Raw genomic sequence first — 24,625 nt, 5'->3', positions numbered from 1 at the left:
ACAGGAGAAGGGTATTATCGCCACTAACTAATTCAAATTTATTTTGAGCACTCTGGGGAGATTGCCTGTGTTCTATTGTCTACCTAAAACCCACAAAAATATTAAAGCACCTCCAGGAAGACCCATCGTATCTGGGATAGGTTCTATAACATCCAACCTATCCCAATGCGTTGATAAATTTCTACAACCATTTGTGCAGAAAACAAAATCCTATCTAAGAGACACCACTCAGGTAGTGGCCATGGTGGAGACCCTCCAATGCACTATATCATGGCCACCCTTGATGTGTCTTCTATCTATACTTTAATACGTCATGATTTGGGCCTTAAAGCAGTCAAAAAATTCCTGGAGGAGGGTGACATTAAAACTGAACAGGTAGACTTCATAACACAGGCAATTCACTTAATTCTCACTCACAACTATTTCTTTTTTGAAGTTGATTTTTATTTGCAGCAAACCGGTACCGCCATGGGCACCTGATTCGCGCCAAGCTATGCCAACTTATTTATGGCATCATGGGAGGAAGAAGTCATCACCCCCAGACTTGGCACGAATCTGGTGCTCTGGCGACAGAATATAGATGACATTTTCTTGATTTGGGGAGTGTCTTTACCAGATTTGGAACACTTTATTCACCAGTTAAATGACAATGAGCACCATCTTAATTTCACTTCTACTATCAGCACTAGTCTCACATTGATTTTTTAGATTTACAGATTAAGTCATCCAAAGACCGATTAATTTGTAACACATTCACTAAACCTACAGCCAAAAACATTTTTATCACATACAATAGTTGTCACTTACCACGTTGGTTACTCAATGTACCAACTGGACAGTATTGTCGCCTGAAGCGCAATTGCACCAATAATGACACCTTTCTGGTAGAAGCCGAGACCCTTACCAAGCAATTTACAGATAAGGGCTATCCAGATGAGATTCTAAAACAATCTTTAGACAAAGTAAAAACATTAGACAGAACTACTTTTTTCACTGTAGACAATAAAAATAAACAAAAAGAAACACCGGAGTTTAGAATTATTTTGCCATTTAACAGTTTACATAAAAAAGTTGAAAAAGTGATCAATAAACATTGGGAAATAATAAGACAAGACAAAATTATAGGAAAATCATTACCCCACCACCCCCCTATTATATACACGAAGGCGCCGAATTTGGGGATAACAGTTGCCCCTTCCATTAAACCACCCATGAGTAATAAAGATAACAAAACTTGGCTTTCCACCAAAGGCTTTTTCCATTGTGGAGCATGTAATAATTGTAACACTACTTCAGATCCCCAAAAAATTGTAGAAGTAAAATCTCGGACCAATAATTTTATATGGAAAATTGATGAGTGCATCACTTGTAACACAAAAGGAGTCATACATTTTAGAATGTGACTGTAAAAAACAGTATGTGGGGAGAACAAAAAGAACACTAAAATTAAGAATAGCAGAACACATTAATAACATAAAAAAAGGAGATTTAAAACATCCATTATCAACACATTTTTCAATAATTCATAACAGAGATCCATCAAAATTTAAATTTGCAGGACTTCAAATAATGAAACCAGACTGGAGGGGGGGGGGGGGGGGAGTCATATGATTAAAATGTCTAGGGCTGAGAGCAAAATGATTTACGAATTTGGATCAATGGAACCAAAAGGTTTGAATTCCAGTTTTGAGCTGTTTGGTTTTCTATGAAGCAGTTCCCCTCCGACCACCACCTGCCGCCATGTTTTAATTATGTCGGCGGCCCGTGGTTTGATGGGAACTTCACATTAATCATCTTCCTGTGCCAGATATTTCGTGTTCATGATTAAACCTTGATACTATGAATATTATTTTCATTTCATTATTTTTATTTTTATATTATTTTTTTTATATTTTTATTTTATTTATTTTTATATATTTTTTTTCATTTTTATTCATTTATATTTATTTTCATATTTATTTATTTTTATTATTTCCACTTCTCGATATGTTTTATTATTATCCCTATTTTATTTATTTATTTATTCATTCATTTCCCACGTATTTATTTATTTTCCATTTTTATTTTATTCTTTTATTCACATTTACTATTTTTCTTTTTCTTATTTTTCATATTGCCATTCTCTATATATTTTTTCTGTAGGTATATATGAAAAATATTTTAATTATGTGATATTGATTATATGTCCTTGTATATGTGTCCATTTAGTACAATAGCTTTTCATCGTCGTGCTACTTGCAGTGAACCTATTTATATAATATTCACAGCAAACTCATTTACTGATTTTTCCCACATTGCTGCACTGCAAGTGACACGACTGACTCAATCGTCCGGGTAAGCCGGGTGTGAATAACGTCTTATCCGGTTTTCCCGAGCGATCAAAAAGAGCTGCTCCGCTCCATAAATTTGTTAGATCTAAGAGACAATCCACTATAATCCAAAGACCGTGTTTTCTTAAGTGTTAGTAACCATCAACAGGTGTACATTTACTATAAAGACAGCGTTACTATTAAATTTTACTATGTACACATTTCTACTGAGGAAGGGGTCGGAGGACCATAGTTCCCAGCACCCCGAAACGCATTTAGGAGTCTGGCACTGTTCTCACAGTCAGTACTAGTGTCCATCTGCAAACTTACATGTTCCGGCAACAGAGGGGTTAATTCAGCTACATTCCGCCCTGGCTGGCCGCAACCATACTTTGAACCATCTCACACAGCCTACACTTCCCGCAACTCAAGCCTCCACGTGGGACGCCATCCCTGGATTATCCACCGCTCCCGAACGTACCATTGCCGCCAGACCCATTGTCGCTCCCGAGCTGATTGACACTCTTGCCGGAGTGTCAGAACAGTTCCATCTACAGCAAGCCGGGAAGCAAGTGTGGTCTTCAGCACAGAACATCACTGTACGCTCCTCTGACATCGGAGCCAACGGTACGGAACATCATTTTGCGGCCCCCTGCCATCAGGGCTGCTAGGGAGACGGGAGAATTAGCGCCCCCACCCACTATCGGGGCACGAGAGGAGTGTAAGGCTGCGATCCATAATAAAAATCCATCAAGCCGCCAGAAGCAGTGGTGAGATATACTTTGTATCATATATCTGATCACTGACTTTATGTTACAAGCACATTGACTTTATGTTTCAAGCACACTCTGCCACAAAACTGATCATTCATTGATTCTATTTTTTGTTTGCAGATTAACCCCTTAAGGACGCAGGACGTAAATGTACGTCCTGGTGAGGTGGTACTTAACGCACCAGGACGTACATTTACGTCCTGTGCATAACAACGGGCATCGGAGCAATGCCCGTGTCATGCGCGGCTGATCCCGGCTGCTGATCGCAGCCAGGGACCCGCCGGCAATGGCCGACGCCCGCGATCTCGCGGGCGTCCGCCATTAACCCCTCAGGTGCCGGGATCAATACAGATCCCGGCATCTGCGGCAGTGCACGATTTGAATGAATGATCAGATCGCCCGCAGCGCTGCTGCGGGGATCCGATCATTCATAACGCCGCACGGAGGTCCCCTCTCCTTCCTCCGTCCGGCTCCCGGCGTCTCCTGCTCTGGTCTGTGATCGAGCAGACCAGAGCAGAAGATCGCCGATAACACTGATCTGTTCTATGTCCTATGCATAGAATAGATCAGTATTAGCAATCATGGTATTGCTATGAATAGTCCCCTATGGGGACTATTCAAGCGTAAAAAAAAATGTAAAAAAATGTAAAAGTAAAAAAAAAGGGAAAAATCCCCTCCCCTAATAAAAAAAGTAAAAAGTCAGTTTTTTTCTATTTTACCCCCAAAAAGCCTAAAATTTTTTTTTTATAGACATATTTGGTATCGCCGCGTGCGTAAATGTCCGAACTATTAAAATAAAATGTTAATGATCCCGTACGGTGAACGGCGTGAACGGAAAAAAAAAGTCCAAAATTCCTACTTTTTTAATACATTTTATTAAAAAAAATTATAAAAAATTAATTAAAAGTTTTTTATATGCAAATGTGGTATCAAAAAAAAGTACAGATCATGGTGCAAAAAATGAGCCCCCATATCGCCGCTTATACGGAAAAATAAAAAAGTTAGAGGTCATCAAAACAAAGGGATTATAAACGTACTAATTTGGTTAAAAAGTTTGTGATTTTTTTTAAGCGCAACAATAATATAAAAGTATGTAATAATGGGTATCATTTTAATCGTATTGACCCTCAGAATAAAGAACACATGTCATTTTTACCATAACTTGTACGGCGTGAAAACGAAACCTTCCAAAATTAGCAAAATTGCGTTTTTCGTTTTAATTTCCCCACAAAAATAGTGTTTTTTGGTTGCGCCATACATTTTATGATATAATGAGTGATGTAATTACAAAGGACAACTGGTTGTGCAAAAAACAAGCCCTCATACTAGTCTGTGGATGAAAATATAAAAGAGTTATGATTTTTAGAAAGCGAGGAGGAAAAAATGAAAACGTAAAAATTTAATTGTCTGAGTCCTTAAGGCCAAAATGGGCTGAGTCCTTAAGGGGTTAATGAACCATATTCTACATATATCGGAACACTAGTACGTAGGACATTATTACTTTTATATATTTTTTTATCATTTTTTGATATCCCACTAGGGCCCAGTGGGATTATCACTAGATAGTGCCAGTTTAATGTGTTACTCTGTCATTGTTTTATTTTATATTTATTTATATTTTACTGAATTAAAAACTATACTGAATTAAAATTAAAAATAATTTTTGACTAACGCTGCCATATTTCATTTTTACCCTTATCATTATGCACCAATTTGGTGAGGTCCTAGAGGTATAAGCCATATATTCTTTTTGTAATTTATTTGTGTTGCCGGTGGGGTCTGGCTATAGCTTTAATTACCTCGGTCCTTCTGTTGTGAGCTGCACCTAATTTCAAGATTTGTAAATTACTTCTATTTAAAAATCTTAACCCTTCCAGTACTTATCAGCTGCTCCACAGGAAGTTGTATTTTTTTCTGGAATTATTTTCAGCCTGATCACAGTGCTCTCTGCTGACACCTCTGTCCATGTCAGGAACTGTCCAGAGTACAAGCAAGTACCAATAGCAAACCTCTCCTGCTCTGGACAGTTCCTGACATAGACCGAGGTGTCAGCATCAGCAGAGAGCACTGTGGTCAGACTGAAAAGAACTGCAGAAAGAAAAACAACTTCCTGTGGAGCATACAGCAGCTGATAAGTACTGGAAGGGTTAAGATTTTTAAATAGATGTAATTTACAAATCTGTTTAGCTTTCTGGCACCAGTTGATTTGAAGAAAAAAAAATGTTTTTCACCAGAGTACCCCTTTAAGCCTTCTATTACTTTTCAGCTGCTGTATGCTCCAAAAAGAGTTTTGCATTTCTTTCAAGTCTGACCACAGTGTTCTCTGCTTCCACATCTGTCAGTGTCAGAAACTGTCTGGAGCAGGGAAGGTTTGCTATGGGGATCTGCTCCTGCTCTGGTGAGATGAGGCAGTAGAAAGCAATGTGTCTGACTAGGAAAAAATACACAACTTCCTCTGGAGCATACAGCAGCTAATTACTGGAAGGATTGAGATTTTTAAATAGAAGTAATTTACAAATATGTATACATTTCTGGCACCAGTTGATTTAAAAACACTTTTTTTTTTTTTAACTGGTATGCTCCTTTAATGGATTCCATTAATTTCAATGGGCGATTTTTCATCTCCACTATCCTCAGTTGTCATCAGTTCCTCTTATTTCTGTTATTTAAAAAATATTAAGCATGTACTCTTTTTCCTTCAGAAATAATGGGCATGCTAACATACGTTAATAATTTAACATGGAAGTCTAAGGTGATGGAAGTAATCTTCCTTAGCCCCCGTTATATTTTCCGTTCATTATTGCTACTGAGCATGCTCAGAAAAAAACTGAATGGAAATAGTTAAAATACAACTGAAATTTACAGTGATAAATGAATGTTTTAATGGATAATAACGGTTGTTGATGGTTCATTATTTTATATTTAATATTATTAAAATATTTTAATATAACTGACCGTGGACTTCCATTATTATCGGTTTCAGATCCATTAAGAATGACCTCAGTTATGCGACATTTCATAACGAAGTTACTTAACGCTAATGTGAACATAGCCTTACTATGTACATATCTTTTTTTTCTCACTAGTTTTTAACTAGTTTTTTGCACTTTGTAATCACTCTGTTCTTGCTGCACTGGTTAAAGGGGTACTCCGGAGGAAAACTATTTTTTTTTTCATATCAACTATTTCCAGAAAGTTAAACATATTTTTAAGTTACTTCTATTAAAATATCTTAATCCTTCCAGTAGTTATCCTCTGCTCTATACTACAGAGGAAGTTGATTTGTTCTTTTCTGTTTGACCACAGTGCTCTCTGCTGACACCTCTGTCTGTGTCAGGAACTGTTCAGAGTAGGAGCAAGTCCCCATAGAAAACCTCTCCTACTATGGATAGTTCCTGTCATGGAAAGAGGTGTCAGCAGAGAGCACTGTGGTCAGATAAATAAGAACTACTCAACTTCCTCTGAAATATGCAGCAGCTGATAAGTACTGGAAGGATTAATATTTTTTAAGAGAAGTAATTTTCAAATCTGTTTAACATTCTGGCACCAGTTGATTAAAAAAACATTGTTTTCCACCGAAGTACTCCTTTAAGGTCTCCATTTGCTCACTTCCAGAGTTGTTAGCATGTTTTTTTGTTTTTTTTTCTGGACAACTTACCTAACAAGCCTAGACAGCCAAAATTTTTCTATGGACAAACTGGAAAAGCATAATAAAACATAAACATTACTATTAACACCTTCGGGATGCAGGGCATACACGTACGCCTCCGTCCCCAAACCTTAAGGACTCCCGTTACCGTGGTTTAAACCGTTCTCACGACCAGAGAACGCTTTAAACCCTGTGGGTCCCGACTGCTATCAGCAGCCAGGACCCAGGGTTAATGCCAGGCATGGCTGATCGGGCCAATGCCCGGCAGTAACCCTTTAGGCGCTGCGATCAAAGTTGATTGCGGTGTCTAAAACAAAACCAAAAGTATCCTGGCAGCTACTATTGAAATATAAGGTTAGCTAAACCGCACGGTCGATGGCGTACACGTAAAAAAATACCAAAGTCCAAAATTGTGCATTATTGGTCACTTTATATACCATGAATATATTAATAAAAAGCGATCAAAAGTCCCATAAAAAAAAAATGGTGCCGATAAAAACTACAGACCACGGCACAAAAAATTTGCACTCATATAGCCCCGTATGTGGAAATATAAAATAGTTATAGGGGTCAGAAGATGACAATTTTAAACATACTAATTTTGGTGCATGTAGTTATTTTTTTTATGCTTTGTTTCGCCGCAGATTATGTTGTAAAATAAGTGATGTCATTACAAAGTACAATTGGTGGCGCAAAACACAAGCCCTTATATGGGTCTGTAGGTGCAAAATTTAATGCGTTATGATTTTTAGAAGGGGAGGAGGAAAACACGAAAAAAAGTTTTGAGTCCTTAAGGTGAAAATTGGCTTGTTACGTTATGCACTCCGGCCGCACACGTTGGCCATGAGCGCATGGTCCCGTTACCTGCTGCTGCCGGCGGGGCAGGGACTCGTATCGCGGGACGCGCCAGCATGCGAGCCCCATTCCGTCACTCACTTGGTGCTTCTCCTGCCCCTGCCTCTCTGCTCCGGCGCGCATGTCCCAGTCCCCTAGGGCGCACGCATGTCGGAGCTTTAAGATTTAAAGGGCCAGTGGGCTCATTAGTGTAATTCACCTGTGGCTTATTGATAAATTCCTCCACCCTCCTCACTTACCTGCTGGATCTTTCTTGCCTTGTGCCTGAGAGAGAGCATTCCTAAGAGTTGCCTTACCGTGTATCTGATCCTTTGCTCTGTGACTTGACCATGCTCCTCTGCCACCTGCCTACTGACCTCCTGCTACGTCCTGACTACGCTACTGTGCCGCCTGACTTGACCTTCTGCTATCCTGACTATGAGCTGCCTTATCCCTCCTGTGCCTCGCATCTCCTCAGCCGCCTGTGTGGTCGAGCCATGCCAGGGGTAGAGACCTGGGTGCCGCCTGCCGCAGCAAGGCCATTCCGCTTTGCGGCGGGCTCTGGTGAAAACCAGCGGCACCTTACACTCCTCTTCCTGGTACGGTCCGAGTCATCTGCCACACAGGTCCAGCGGATCCACATCCACTGTAGTTCCTGTCTTCTGAAATGTGAGTATTACAGGTCTGAGTCCTTAAGGGGTTAAAGGGATACTCTGGTGAGAAACAAATATTTTCTAATCAACTGGTGGCAGAAAGTTAAACAGATTTGTACATGACTTCTATTTAAAAATCTGCTTAGATCAGGTCAATCGGTCTGTTCAGACAGAAGAGAACTATACAACTTCCTCTGCACACAGCACACAGCAGCAGCTGATTAGTACTAGAAGGATTAAGATTTTTAAACAGAAGTCATTTACAAATCTGTTTAACTTTTTGGTACCAGTTGATTTTTAAAAATTAATTTTCCACTGGAGTACCTAGACTATTTAATCTAATGGTGACTATGACTATGTCAGCAGCCCTTACTAATATCTGTAAAATGATTATATCTACAGCCATAATATTCTAAACACACTCCTCTAAGTACAAAAAAAATTACCAATACATCCGTATTTTTTAGTCACAGAAAGTGACAGACTTCTATCTATATAGACTGTCTTAGGCTGGGTTCACACTACGTTTTGTCCCATACGGGAGCGCATACGGCAGGGGGGAGCTAAAAGCTCGCGCTCCCGTATGTGACCGTATGCGCTCCCGTATGTCATTCACTTCAATGAGCCGACCGGAGTGAAACGTTCGGTCCGGTCGGCTCATTTTTGCGCCGTATGCGCTTTTACAACCGGACCTAAAACCGTGGTTCTGCTGCACTGTTCACACATTACAATTTTTGCGGTGGATGTTTCTGAAATCCTGATTCCGACATCCACAAAAAGAAAAGACGTGTCTATTCTTTTTGCGAATTTTGCTGGGAAATGCGCCCACCCAGTTATTCAAATGTGTGGAATGTCCACACGTGTTTTCCGCACATTTTACGCCATGTGAACTTAAATGCAGTCAAGGAGCAGTCAGTGAGGAAAATAAACAGTAAAAATCCATCCCTTGTAGGTGCTGACTTACATACAGCTTTCAAGCTACTGTCTGAGGATGCAGTGTTTCTCAACCAGAGTGCCTCCAGTTGTTTCAAAACTACAACTCCCAGCTGGATGCACCCTGTTTGGGAAGCACTGGTCTGGACTGTCGCTCTTTGGCTTAGTTTCTACTTGTTTTTTTAAACGCCAATTCTGCCGCATGACATTTTTTCGGCCAAAAAACGCTGTGGCCAGATGTTAGCTGTAAATCAATGAGAAATCGCAAAATTCTTTTTCCACTTAGCGTTTTTCAGTTTGGCGTTTTTTTTTTTTTATCCTTTTGGTGTTTTTTCTCTTTTTTGGGGGGCGTTTTTCAGCTCCTTGGTGGTTTTGAAAAATTGCAGCATGTTGAGCCACTTGCGTTTTTTTCCCTGAAATCGTTGCGTAAAAAAACACCAAAAAAATGACATGTGGGTTTTAACTTTGGTGTTTTACCAGGCGGTTTTTATTATATTTTGGACTTTAGCAATCCAAAAAAGTGATGGAGATACCTTTTTTAATAACATTTTGTAGGGTACCATTAAAAAAAATTATAAAAAAGATACAGTAGTGAAGGAAAAAATTGTATTTAATGAAATTTATCTTTTTTATAACAACATTTTTATTAATTTTTAAACAGGGTTCAATTTATGTGAGCGGGTAGGGCACTAAAAATGTAGCCGACAATAATAAAAATGTAGTGTGTGTGTGTTTTTCACTTTTTATTCTTAATTTTTTAGGTGGTACTACAACTCCCAGCATGGAACACACACTGTTCCATGATGGGAGTAGTAGTACCTGTACTAATTGACAGATCGCCACGGGTTCCATTGCGATCTTCCTGTATAATTTATAGATGCGGACGGCCCCTCTTCTATGGTCCTCTGCACTGCCGTATATATAAACCTATTCATATTTCCCGCAGAGAGCTGTGATTGGCCAGATGGTTCCAGCCAATCACAACACTCTATGGGAAATATGAATATGTGTATATATACGTTAGTGCAGGCAGGGGACCATAGAAGAGAGGCCGCACGCATCTATACATTATACAGGAGGATCACAGCGGGTGTCAGGAGTGATATCCACTGTGATCTTTCCTTAACTGCAGGTACTACAGCTCCCAACATGGAACAGAGTGTGCTCCATGTTGGGAGTAGTACCTACAGTTAAGGAAAGATCACAGTGGATATCACTCCTGACACCCTCTGTAGTCGTCCTATCAATTGCGGAGATGTGGAGCTGTTCTATACATATCTCTGTACTATACTCCGGCCAGTGATATGAATAGAACATCACTCATTCATATTTCCCTCTGAGAGCTGTGATTGGCTGCAACCATCCGGCCAATCCCCACTCTGGACGGAAAATATGAATGAGTGATGTTCTATTCACATCACTAGCCGGCCCGGAGCATAGTGCAGAGATGTGAGTGCTGTATAGAGCCGCTCCACATCTCTGCTATATTACGGACAATTGCATCGGGCGATATGTCTATTAGTGCAGGTACTACTACTCCCATCATGGAACAGTGTGTTCCATGCTGGGAGTAGTAATACTACCTATAAAATGTCAAAAAAGAGAGAAAAAATTAAGTAAAACACACACACACTTTATTAAAAATGTATTAAAATTTCGTTATAAAAAAATAAAAATTTTGTTAAATACACTTTTTTTCATCACTACTGCATCCTTATTTTTGTACCCAATAAATTCTGGGTACCAAAAAAAAAAACGCCAAGGGGGCCAAAAATGCAATTTCGACACAAATGAAAAAACGCCAGATGCAGGAGATTTCACTGGCGTTTTTTCAGGCGTTTTCTCTTGTGTTTTTTTCAAACCAAAAAACGCAGGACAAATAACCAAGTAGAAACTTAACTTTTGACTCACATCAGGAGAATGCACACAGGTATTGATTTAGGGAATGCCAATCAAAGACACCTTACTCACAATGTTAAGTCCTATTTCCAGTAACAAGAGTCCCCCCCGAGCTCTCTATAGAGCCTTTCCTTTCAGGAACTCAGTGAGCACATGGATCATTGAGTTCACCAGGATGGTCTTCTCATATGCATCCATGGTTTCCCCTTCAACTATTTGGACAAAAGACCCTTTCAGCAGTAAATGTCTAACTCAATTCTTATTTCTATTGATAAATTCCTATATTCAGCATGCCATTACTAAACAGGCCAAAGATATAGCCCGGTAGGGATAGAGAGAATACTGCTTACTCTATGGAATTCACTGTGCTTCTTAAGGGTCTATTCACACGTCCAGTATACTGTGCATATTTGATGCACAGGATTTGAAGCTGCAGATTTTAACCCCTTAAGGACTCAGGGTTTTTCCGTTTTTGCACTTTCGTTTTTTCCTCCTTACCTTTTAAAAATCATAACCCTTTCAATTTTCCACCTAAAAATCCATATTATGGCTTATTTTTTGCGTTGCCAATTCTACTTTGCAGTGACATTAGTCATTTTACCCAAAAATGCACGGCGAAACGGAAAAAAAAATCATTGTGCGACAAAATCGAAAAAAAAACGCCATTTTGTAACTTTTGGGGGCTTCCGTTTCTACGCAGTGCATATTTCGGTAAAAATTACACCTTATCATTATTCTGTAGGTCCATACGGTTAAAATGATACCCTACTTATATAGGTTTGATTTTGTCGCACTTCTGGAAAAAATCATAACTACATGCAGGAAAATTTATACGTTTAAAAATGTCATCTTCTGACCCCTATAACTTTTTTATTTTTCCACGTACGGGGCGGTATGAGGACTCATTTTTTGCGCCGTGATCTGAAGTTTCTACTGGTATGATTTTTGTTTTGATCTGACTTTTTGATCACTTTTTATTCATTTTTTAATGTTATAAAAAGTTACCAAAATACGCTTTTTTGGACTTTGGAATTTTTTTGCGCGTACGCCATTGACCGTACGGCTTAATTAATGATATATTTTTATAGTACGGACATTTACGCACGCGGCGATACCACATATGTTTATTTTTTTTTTTTTTTACACTGTTTTATTTTTTTTATGGGAAAAGGGGGGTGATTCAAACTTTTATTAGGGAAGGGGTTAAATGACCTTTATTAAGACTTTTTTTTTAACTTTTTTTTTGCAGTGTTATAGGTCCCATAGGGACCTATAACACTGCACACACTGATCTCTCATCCTGATCACAGGCGTGTATTAACACGCCTGTGATCAGCATTATCGGCGCTTGACTGCTCCTGCCTGGATCTCAGGCACGGAGCAGTCATTCGTCGATCGGACACCGAGGAGGCAGGTAAGAGCCCTCCCGGTGTCCGATCAGCTGTTCGGGACGCCGCGATTTCACCGCGGCGGTCCCGAACAGCCCAACTGAGCAGCCGGGATACTTTCAGTTTCACTTTAGAAGCGGCGGTCAGCTTTGACCGCCGCTTCTAAAGGGTTAATACCGCACATCGCCGCGATCGGCGATGTGTGGTATTAGCCGCAGGTCCCGGACGTTGATTAGCGCCGGGACCCACGCGATATGATGCGGGATCGCGGCGCGATCCCGCTTCATATCGCGGGAGCCGGCGCAGGACGTAAATATACGTCCTGCGTCGTTAAGGGGTTAATGTAAACTTAATGACTGAACACAACTTCAACTCTGCAGCTTCAAATCCTGTGCATTAAATATGCGCAGGATACTGTACATGAGAATACGCCCTTAGGGTATGTTGACATTGCGTAGTGTGAACGGAATCTCCACTCTCAGAATTCCGCAAGCGGAGATTCCATCTGGTGGCCCGCCGCCGAAATACTTAGGAGGTAGGACCGCACGCCACTGTGCCGTCACCATTGATTGCTATGCAGTGCTCGCGTAGTGTCAGCGCAAAGAATGAACATGTTCTTTCTTTGGGCGGTTCAATTTCAGAGGCGGAATTGTCCGCCTCGGAAATTCCGCAGTGTAAGTGGGTCCGCGGAAGAACCATTCACACTAATGTTAGGAATTCCGACACCCAATTCAGCGCGTGGAATTCCATGCTAATTATGCAGTGTGAACATACCCTAAGGGTAGGGTCACACATTGCGTTTATGCAGAGGTTTTCACACCGTGCAAAAACGCTGCATATTCTGTTATGAGCAAACACACAAGGATTTACCGCAGCAGCCCTGTGTGCGCAGAATGGTTTGGAGGCAGGCCCGCACATCACATTGGCAAGATGGCCCCGCCTCCAAACCTCACTGCGCACACAGGGCTCCTGTGTGTTTGCTCTAGGAAGAATACGCAGTGGATTTTGCACAGCGTGAAATATCTGTAGTGTTGCATGTATATGTAGTGTTGAGCACGAATATTCGTAATGCAAATTTTTATCGCGAATATCAGCACTTTGCAATTCTGCTAATATTTTAGAATATAGTGCTATATATTTGTAATGACAATATATATTTTTTTTTCACATGCAAATTTTTATGCAAATTTTCGCTTGCAAAAATAAAAAGGAAATGAACAGAGCGAATATGTGAAGTTGAGCAGAGAAGAAAATACTGCATGTCCTACTTTTTTTCTCCGCTCAACTGTACAATACGACACCTGACGGACCCCATTCAAGTCAATGGGATCAGTCTGGACCAGGCGGAGTCAGTTATGCTTCGATCCATTCAGGGTCCGTTCAGCGGGGGGTGGGATGTAAGGGTCCAACGGACTTTGGGAGCACAATGTAAATATGAACCTATCCGAACTTGGGAGGTATGGACTTCACATTAACATCTATGGTTGGCATGAAAACTGCATAAAGGGGCCTGTACTACTGTCTAGGAATACCAGATACCTGCAACAAACCCAGATGGGCCCTGGGGCCCTTTTTCTAGAGATAGGTACAGACATAAGACATATATGGCCTATTATTTGCCCCAGAAGAAGCCATGAGGGGAAACTTTGGAGTCTTGAAATTTGAGTTATACCAGTGTTGTTGTTTTTTTTGATATTGTGTGAGTCTTAATTGTTCCCTTCTTTCTCTTGGCAGGGATGTTGTCAATGGTGCCATAATCATGGGCCTCCAAGTGGTGTGAACAATAGGGATGGCTCTACAGCCTGCAGATACCGCTGTGTGTGAACACCTGCCCTGCTTCATCTTGATCATTCATTCCCATTTGTGCCATGAACCTGTGGGTTCTATCTGCATCATGGCTTTCCTCTAGTGCCCTATGGTGCCACCCCTGGTTCCCATTGTACAGACCAGTGGATGACTTTGCCCACCCTTCAGATGGGGAGACAATGCAGAGGCTGGCACCAGTCTCCATGCATTAGGCCAGTGGCACGGATCGGTGACAGTAGGTGAGGGCAGCGCAGGTGCCAGGGACCGTGCCCCCCGCAGGAGGCGGAGCGGCTCTCGCGATGCTTGGTCCCCGGCGCTGGTGACAGTGTCGGCGGCGAGAGAGCAGCAGTAAGGCGGCACACACTGCAGGAGCGGCTGCGGGAGGGAGGAGGAGGAGGCGCCGGGAGGAAGGAAGGGGAAATGCTGCGCTCATCACTGCCGCTACACGGCTCCACACCGCGGCTCGTCCTCCAGTGCTGACCGGACCACAGCTCCACAGACAATAGAGAAGTCACCCCCGGAGCAGACGGGCATCTGCTACAGCAGCACAGCCTCCTCCACCGCTGCCCGGCGCCCCTATTCTCCCCGCCGAGACCCCCACACAACTGACACCCTATACGACCAGCAGGAAACTTTAAAGGAGCACCCCGAGTCCACATAAATGGGTGAGTGCTGACCCTATGTGTACTATGGGGAAGGAGGGCTGCACCATGCCGGCTCATATATATACACCACACCATATATACCAGCAATGCACCAAGTGCACCATACACGAATGACACAATACCTCAGTATATACATATAGAACGAGAGATACACAACATATACACTCCGGGCATGTCACACCATATACATATATACACAAAGCACCATGTATACACCACATCATATACACAAAGCACCATGTATACTCCACATCATATACACCAAGCACCATGTATACTCCACATCATATACACAAAGCACCATGTATACACCACATCATATACACAAAGCACCATGTATACACCACATCATATACACAAAGCAGCATGTATACACCACATCATATACACAAAGCACCATGTATACACCACATCATATACACAAAGCACCATGTATACACCACATCATATACACAAAGCACCATGTATACACCACATCATATACACAAAGCAGCATGTATACACCACATCATATACACAAAGCAGCATGTATACACCACATCATATACACAAAGCACCATGTATACACCACATCATATACACAAAGCACCATGTATACACCACATCATATACACAAAGCACCATGTATACACCACATCATATACACAAAGCACCATGTATACACCACATCATATACACAAAGCACCATGTATACGCCACATCATATACACAAAGCACCATGTATACACCACATCATATACACCAAGCACCATGTATACTCCACATCATATACACAAAGCACCATGTATACACCACATCATATACACAAAGCACCATGTATACTCCCCATCATATACACAAAGCACCATGTATACACCACATCATATACACAAAGCAGCATGTATACACCACATCATATACACAAAGCACCATGTATACACCACATCATATACACAAAGCACCATGTATACACCACATCATATACACAAAGCACCATGTATACACCACATCATATACACAAAGCAGCATGTATACACCACATAATATACACAAAGCACCATGTATACACCACATGATATACACAAAGCAGCATGTATACTCCCCATCATATACACAAAGCACCATGTATACACCACATCATATACACAAAGCACCATGTATACACCACATCATATACACAAAGCACCATGTATACGCCACATCATATACACAAAGCAGCATGTATACTCCCCATCATATACACAAAGCACCATGTATACTCCACATCATATACACAAAGCACCATGTATACACCACATCATATACACAAAGCACCATGTATACACCACATCATATACACAAAGCACCATGTATACACCACATGATATACACAAAGCAGCATGTATACTCCCCATCATATACACAAAGCACCATGTATACACCACATCATATACACAAAGCACCATGTATACACCACATCATATACACAAAGCACCATGTATACGCCACATCATATACACAAAGCACCATGTATACGCCACATCATATACACAAAGCACCATGTATACGCCACATCATATACACAAAGCACCATGTATACGCCACATCATATACACAAAGCACCATGTATACGCCACATCATATACACAAAGCACCATGTATACGCCACATCATATACACAAAGCACCATGTATACGGCACATCATATACACAAAGCACCATGTATACACCACATCATATACACAAAGCAGCATGTATACACCACATCATATACACAAAGCAGCATGTATACACCACATCATATACACAAAGCAGCATGTATACACCACATCATATACACAAAGCAGCATGTATACACCACATCATATACACAAAGCAGCATGTATACACCACATCATATACACAAAGCACCATGTATACTCCCCATCATATACACAAAGCAGCATGTATACACCACATCATATACCCAAAGCACCATGTATACACCACATCATATACACAAAGCACCATGTATACACCACATCATATACACAAAGCACCATGTATACTCCCCATCATATACACAAAGCAGCATGTATACACCACATCATATACACAAAGCACCATGTATACACCACATCATATACACAAAGCACCATGTATACACCACATCATATACACAAAGCACCATGTATACACCACATCATATACACAAAGCAGCATGTATACACCACATCATATACACAAAGCACCATGTATACACCACATTATATACACAAAGCACCATGTATACACCACATCATATACACAAAGCACCATGTATACACCACCTCATATACACAAAGCACCATGTATACACCACATCATATACACAAAGCACCATGTATACACCACATCATATACACAAAGCAGCATGTATACACTACATCATATACACAAAGCACCATGTATATACATAGACTGTATACAATATCACACCATATACATGTATACTCCCCATCATATACACAAAGCACCATGTATACTCCCCATCATATACACAAAGCACCATGTATACACCACATCATATACACAAAGCACCATGTATACACCACATCATATACACAAAGCAGCATGTATACACTACATCATATACACAAAGCACCATGTATATACATAGACTGTATACAATATCACACCATATACATGTATACTCCCCATCATATACACAAAGCACCATGTATACACCACATCATATACACAAAGCACCATGTATACACCACATCATATATACCAGCAATGCACCAGGTGCACCATACACAAATGACACAATACCTCAGTATATATATATAGAACGAGAGATACACAACATATACACTCCGGGCATATCACACCATATACATCTGAACCATGTATATACATAGACTGTATACAATATCACACCATATACATGTATACACCACATCATATACACAAAGCAACATGTATACACCTCATCATATACACAAAGCACCATGTTTACACCACATCATATACACAAAGCACCATGTATACACCACATCATATACACAAAGCACCATGTATACACCACATCATATACACAAAGCAGCATGTATACACCATATCATATACACACAGCACCATGTATAATCCACATCATATACACAAAGCACCATGTATACACCACATCATATACACAAAGCAGCATGTATACACCACATCATATACACAAAGCAGCATGTATACTCCACATCATATACACAAAGCAGCATGTATACACCACATCATATACACAAAGCAGCATGTATACACCCCATCATATACACAAAGCACCATGTATACACCACATCATATACACAAAGCACCATGTATACACCACATCATATACACAAAGCACCATGTATAATCCACATCATATACACAAAGCACCATGTATAATCCACATCATATACACAAAGCACCATGTATACACCACATCATATACACAAAGCACCATGTATACACCACATCATATACACAAAGCACCATGTATACACCACATCATATACACAAAGCAGCATGTATACTCCACATCATATACACAAAGCACCATGTATACTCCACATCATATACACAAAGCACCATGTATACTCCACATCATATACACAAAGCAAACATACACCATGTATACACATAATATACACCGCATATATACACCACACCATATACATAAAATATATGTGTATATACACACTCACGCACACCAGGTTTTCCTTAATATATATATCATATATATATATATATATATATATATATATATAATGGGGATCCATATACACACCTCATGATACAAACACAAAGCCTATACACAAACATTTCACACTATATACATGTTTATTATACATTCTCTATATATACATAACATACAAGAAATACACCATGTATACCATATAATATGTACAGGAGCAAACATGCCACACCATCAGAATCTTTGTGTACATATGTACCTATGTTATATTCCACACTGTATATACATAGCATACTAACAATATACACTAGCAATTATACACCAAACATGCCACACTGTATATACATAGCATACTAACAATATACACTAGCACTTATACACCAAACATGCCGCACTGTATATACATAGCATACTAACAATATACACTAGCACTTATACACCAAACATGCCGCACTGTATATACATAGCATACTAACAATATACACTAGCACTTTTACACCAAACATGCCACACTGTGGGAGGCGTAACCTGAAGTTCTTGAGCCCACATTGTGTGTTTGTGTATATTGCACCATATATATTGTACTCTGCAAGCATTGTATATACCATGGAGCACCATACATCACACCATAGCATGTGTACATCAAGAATACCATGATGATATATATTTTTGTCTGTAGTCCTGCCAAGTGTGTTATGCCATATTTACTGTACTGTAAACAAATAATAATTTCCTTATATATTCAAAATGCATACATTATACTTGCTGCAATATGAATAGCATATATACTACATTTCATGTAATATATATATATATATACATGTGAATGCATAACTACCGTATGTATACCATAGAACGTACCTACCATATATATCATAATATCACATCTCACACGTGTGTCGCTGTTGTTCTCCATTGTAGTGCAGTAAAGTAATTGTGTCTATTGTACAATGTTTGTTGATATCCTTTGTATTATATATATATATATATATATACATATATATGATATATTCCAAGCTCCTTGTGCCATCCTGCTGCTTGTGCCAGCATGGATAGGATTACTATTGCACACACACCCCTTTGTGTCCTCTGCGGCTGGCACCTTGGATGTCAATAATAAAATAGCTATAGGCTGCTGCATGGTCCTACAAGGGTGCAGCCAGTGGGGGGTTAATATTCTGCAGTTATTATCATACACGTAGCGATGATGGTGATACCATGTAGCTGGCACTGTGTGGCACTTGGGTCCTCTGACTGTAGCAGTGCTTGATAACTATTATTTCTTAGGGTGCGTTCACACAGCCGTGTGTCCTGCTGCTGCTGCAAAACTACAGCTCCCAGCATGCCCGAACAGCCAACGGCTGTCCGGGCATGCTGGGAGTTGTAGTTTTGCAACATCTGGAGGCACCCTGGTTGGGAAACACTGCCCTAGGGTGCTGTGGGTGACAACTTGGGATAAGACGTAGTATAACAATCTGTGCGCTTTATGGCTGTGTGAACAATAAGCTCTGTGACCTCAACATAGGTTCACATGCTAAATATCTACCGTCCTCTTTTGTGTAGCATGGCCAAATTGTCTCTGATCTGTCCTCTCATCTGATGTAGTTATACATTGCGAACATGTTTCCTGCTTATAGAGTGGGCTAAACCTGTACACGTACCGGTGTCTTACTGGATCCGGTGTCATTGTCCTGAGATATATTTACAGTATGGCAGTGGTTCTCAACCTTTTTCACGACTGTACCCCCAAAGGGTGAAAGTATGTCCTTGGGTACCCCTTGTGCAGAATTTACACGTGAGGGATACCCGGGGACAAAATAAGTCATAAAAGTACTTCATTTCATAATGGCGTCTGCTTACTTTTCTAATGCAATACTTAATTCCCCCCTCCATCTTAATCCTATTGTGCCATTATTCCCCCCTCCATCTTAATCCTATTGTGCCATTATTCCCCCCCTCCATCTTAATCCCCTTGTGCCATTATTCCCCCCCTCCATCTTAATCCCCTTGTGCCATTATTCCCCCCTCCATCTTAATCCCATTGTGCCATTATTCCTCCCTCCATCTTAATCCCCTTGTGCCATTATTCCCCCCTCCATCTTAATCCCCTTGTGCCATTATTCCCCCCTCCATCTTAATCCCATTGTGCCATTATTCCCCCTCCATCTTAATCCCATTGTGCTATTATCCCCCTCCATCTTAATCCCATTGTGCTATTATCCCCCCCTCCATCTTAATCCCATTGTGCTATTATTCCCCCCTCCATCTTAATCCCATTGTGCTATTATTCCCCCCTCCATCTTAATCCCATTGTGCCATTATTCCCCCCTCCATCTTAATCCCATTGTGCCATTATTCCTCCTCCATCTTAATCCCATTGTGCCATTATTCCTCCTCCATCTTAATCCCATTGTGCCATTATTCCTCCTCCATCTTAATCCCATTGTGCTATTATCCCCCTCCATCTTAATCCCATTGTGCTATTATCCCCCCCTCCATCTTAATCCCATTGTGCTATTATTCCCCCCTCCATCTTAATCCCATTGTGCTATTATTCCCCCCTCCATCTTAATCCCATTGTGCCATTATTCCCCCCTCCATCTTAATCCCATTGTGCCATTATTCCTCCTCCATCTTAATCCCATTGTGCCATTATTCCTCCTCCATCTTAATCCCATTGTGCTATTATTCCCCTCCATCTTAATCCCACTGTGCCATTATTCCCCCCTCCGATGCCCCTGGGCCAGTTTATGATTTACACTTAGTTTAACATGCTTACCAGGCCTGTGTCTATCCTGTTCGGCAGGAGTCAGAGGGCCGTACTGACAGGTGACCTTCTGCGCTGTGCTGGCCCCTCTTCACAACGTCGGGGACGCCACACGTCAGGCCCGGCAGCCACTGCAGCTCACCTAAAGTGGCCACGGCCGCAGCTCTGGCCACGGTACAATATAGTGAGCTGCCGCAGCGACTGTGGCGTCCAATCCCTGCTCTGTGTTGACAAAAACTGGCCAATGCATGGCTGGTATTTGTCAGTGAATTGCCGTACCCCTGCATAACCCTTGGCGTACCCCTGGTTGAGAACCCCTGCAGTATGGGGCACATGCAAGAGGAATTATAAACCTCTTCCGCACACTGAGCCTGATTTATCAATCTGCCTGAAACCAAAAGTGTCTGTTTTTTTTCCCATAGGAACCAATCATAGCTTATCTTTCATATGTTAAAGCAGGGCTCATCAAATCCCAGGCACAAGGTTGCCATGGTGCCTAAGAATTTCGTCATGGCGACTAAGAATTTTGTTCTAGCACCTTAGATATGGCAGGCAGAGCAGAGGCGGCAGCGTATAGGGATTACTTGCACATGGTGGCTGATTTCCTTTGCATCCAGCGCTGTCACCTGTGGCGAGAGTGACTCTGCCCCTGGTGGTGGCTGGTGGTAGCTTCTTCGGCACAGTCTCTCATATAGAGGCTTATGTGCCACCTCCTCCGCATGAGGTCGTGGCGGGGCCGGAGAGGAGCCAGAGTGGTAGTGGATGGTGTGCCTTCCAGCCTACATGAGGATGTAGAGGAGGGAGCCAGTCAGGTAAGACTGGAAGAGAGCGCCCTGAACTGCCATCCCCAAACAGGTTGTTGTTGGGGGGCGCTGCCATGTGTGTGAGCTTCTAAGTGACTTATAGCACAAGTCATGGTAGAAAAAGGTCCATTACTAGGTTAATTTATGATAAAGAAGTCAAAGAAGGCTAAGTGACAACCTTTATGCTTTTACTTGACTTGCAACCCAGCTTTCTAAGACTTCTGAATGAGTCCAGTTAGTCAGAAACATACTGAGATGTATAACTAGATGTATAGCAAGGACACTTATGAAAACTGGGTCTGCCATAATGGTTTCACTTTACTTTCCTGAATGGCATTAAAGAGGTACACCGCCGAAAAACATCTTATTCTCTATCCAAAGGATAGGGCATAAGATGTCTGATCGCGGGGGTCTCACCACTGGCGACCCCGACGATCTCTGCACCGGCAGCTGCGGAGTCCGGAACATGGAAGCTTGGAGCTTCCGCGTTCCTGACATCACGCCACGCCCCCTCCATTCATGCCCATGTCTAGTACGTAGCCGTCACGCCTCCTCCCATAGACATAAATGGAGTGGGCATGGCAGCTGTAATCGCTAGTCATCCGTCACGGAGCGGAGTTCGTTCCAGGCACGGATGACCGGGGTGCCATGCCGGAGATCGCGGGGGCAGACATCTTATCCCTTATCCTTTTGGATATTTTAGCACATAATTGTAAATGTTTTCCCTTTTTCTTTGAGCAGCATGTCAGTCATCAGGTCCTAATGTAGTCCACTCAAAGCAGCGGAGGTCCTGAACTGTTTTCTTCTTCTGTAGGGGAGTAGCATTCCTCCAGGGATGGAAATTGATGGTTCACTGATAGTAACAGAATATTATCATTACAAGAAAGAGTTATCTAAAAGCGGATTTCTATGGCCAATCACTAAACCCAGTGCTAGCACAGAACCCCCAGGAGACTGAACTTCAGGAGAATGACTTAACATTCAGGGACATGTTTTCACATTTTCCTGTCTCATAACTCTTGGGAATCTGTTAAGGTGATTAAGTCTCAGTCTTCCCTATGAGTAAGAACCTTGCATTACTGTCGGATGCAAGCTACCTCAATATGAGATGTTCTTGAGATAGTCATAGACGTTTTGTTATAGAGAATATCTAGTAAAAAGAAGTTACACACACTGGCCACTTTATTAGGTACACTTTGCCAGTACCTGGTTGGACCCCCTTTTTGCCTTCAGGACTACCTTCATTCTTTATGACATTCTTTCCATAAGGTGCTGGAAGCCCTCAGAGATTTTGGTCCATGTGGGCCTGATGACATCACACAGTTGCTGCAGATTTGTCGGCTGCACTTTCATGATGAGAATTTTCTATTTCCCCATGTGCTCTATTGGATTGAGATCTGGTGACGGTGGAGGCCATTGGGGTACGGTGACCTCATTTCATGTTCAAGAAGGCAGTTTAAGTGTGAGCTTTGGGAATTGGTGCATTATCCTGCTAAAAGTTGGCATCAAAAGGCTGGTCCACTGTGGTCATTAATGCATGAACATGGTCAGCAACAATACTTGTTGTCGCGTTAAAACAATGCTCAATCGGTACTCTAAGGGCCCAAAGAGTTCCTAACCCCCCCCCCCCCCCACGCACACACACACACACACACATACAGTGGGGCAAAAAAGTATTTAGTCAGCCACCATTTGTGCAAGTTCTCGCACTTAAAAAAGGTAAGAGTCCTGTAATTTTCATCATAGGTATACCTCAACTATGAGAGACATAATGAGAAAAAAATCCATAAAATCACATTGTCTGATTTATCAAAACCTGTCCAGAGGAAAAGATGCCCAGTTGCCCATAGCATCCAATCAGCTCGCTTCTTTTATTTTTAACAAGGCCTGTGCAAAATGAAACAAGTGATCTGATTGGTTGCTATGGGCAACTTTTCCTTTGCACAGGTTTTGATAAATCTCCCCCTTTATTTGTAAATTATGATGGGAAAATAAGTATTTGGTCAATAACAAAAGTTCCTCTCAATACTTTGTTATATACCCTTTGTTGGCAATGACAGAGGTCAAACGTTTTCTGTAAGTCTTCACAAGGTTTTCACACACTGTTGCTGGTATTTCGGCCCATTCCTGCATGCAGATCTCCTCTAGAGCAGTGATGTTTTTGGGCTGTTGCTGGGCAACATGGACTTTCAACTTCTTCCAAAGGTTTTCTATGGGGTTGAGATTAGGGATCGACCGATTATCGGTATGGCCGATATTATCGGCCGATAATCACGATTTTGGGCATTATCGGTGTCGGCAATTATCTTGCCGATAAGCCGATAATGCCCCGCCCCCCGCACCACCCCCACCGCACCGCGACCGCCAACCCCTCGACCCGCCGCACCGCACCCCCGATCCACGTCGCACCCCCCACCGTGATGCTAGGCGGTATACCGGTATGGATTTTTTCCCATACCGCTATACCGATCGGGCCCCTCCCCCACCCTCCGAGTCAATAAAA

General features: G+C 41.6%; 1 protein-coding gene across 1 annotated transcript in view; it reads left to right on the top strand.

The window, feature by feature from the left end:
• The first annotated feature begins 14,205 nt into the window (after positions 1-14,205).
• Positions 14,206-24,625, top strand: part of SH3KBP1 (SH3 domain containing kinase binding protein 1) — a 465,279-nt gene continuing 454,859 nt past the window's right edge. The window contains exon 1 of the mRNA XM_056558515.1: positions 14,206-14,909. Coding sequence (XP_056414490.1) covers positions 14,906-14,909 — 4 coding nt within the window. The 5' untranslated portion in view covers positions 14,206-14,905. The remainder of the gene's footprint in view (positions 14,910-24,625) is intronic.

This window comes from Hyla sarda, chromosome 2 (genome assembly GCF_029499605.1).
Source record: "Hyla sarda isolate aHylSar1 chromosome 2, aHylSar1.hap1, whole genome shotgun sequence".
Classification (NCBI taxonomy): Eukaryota; Metazoa; Chordata; class Amphibia; order Anura; family Hylidae; genus Hyla; species Hyla sarda.
This window is presented reverse-complemented; position numbering and strand designations above follow the sequence as displayed.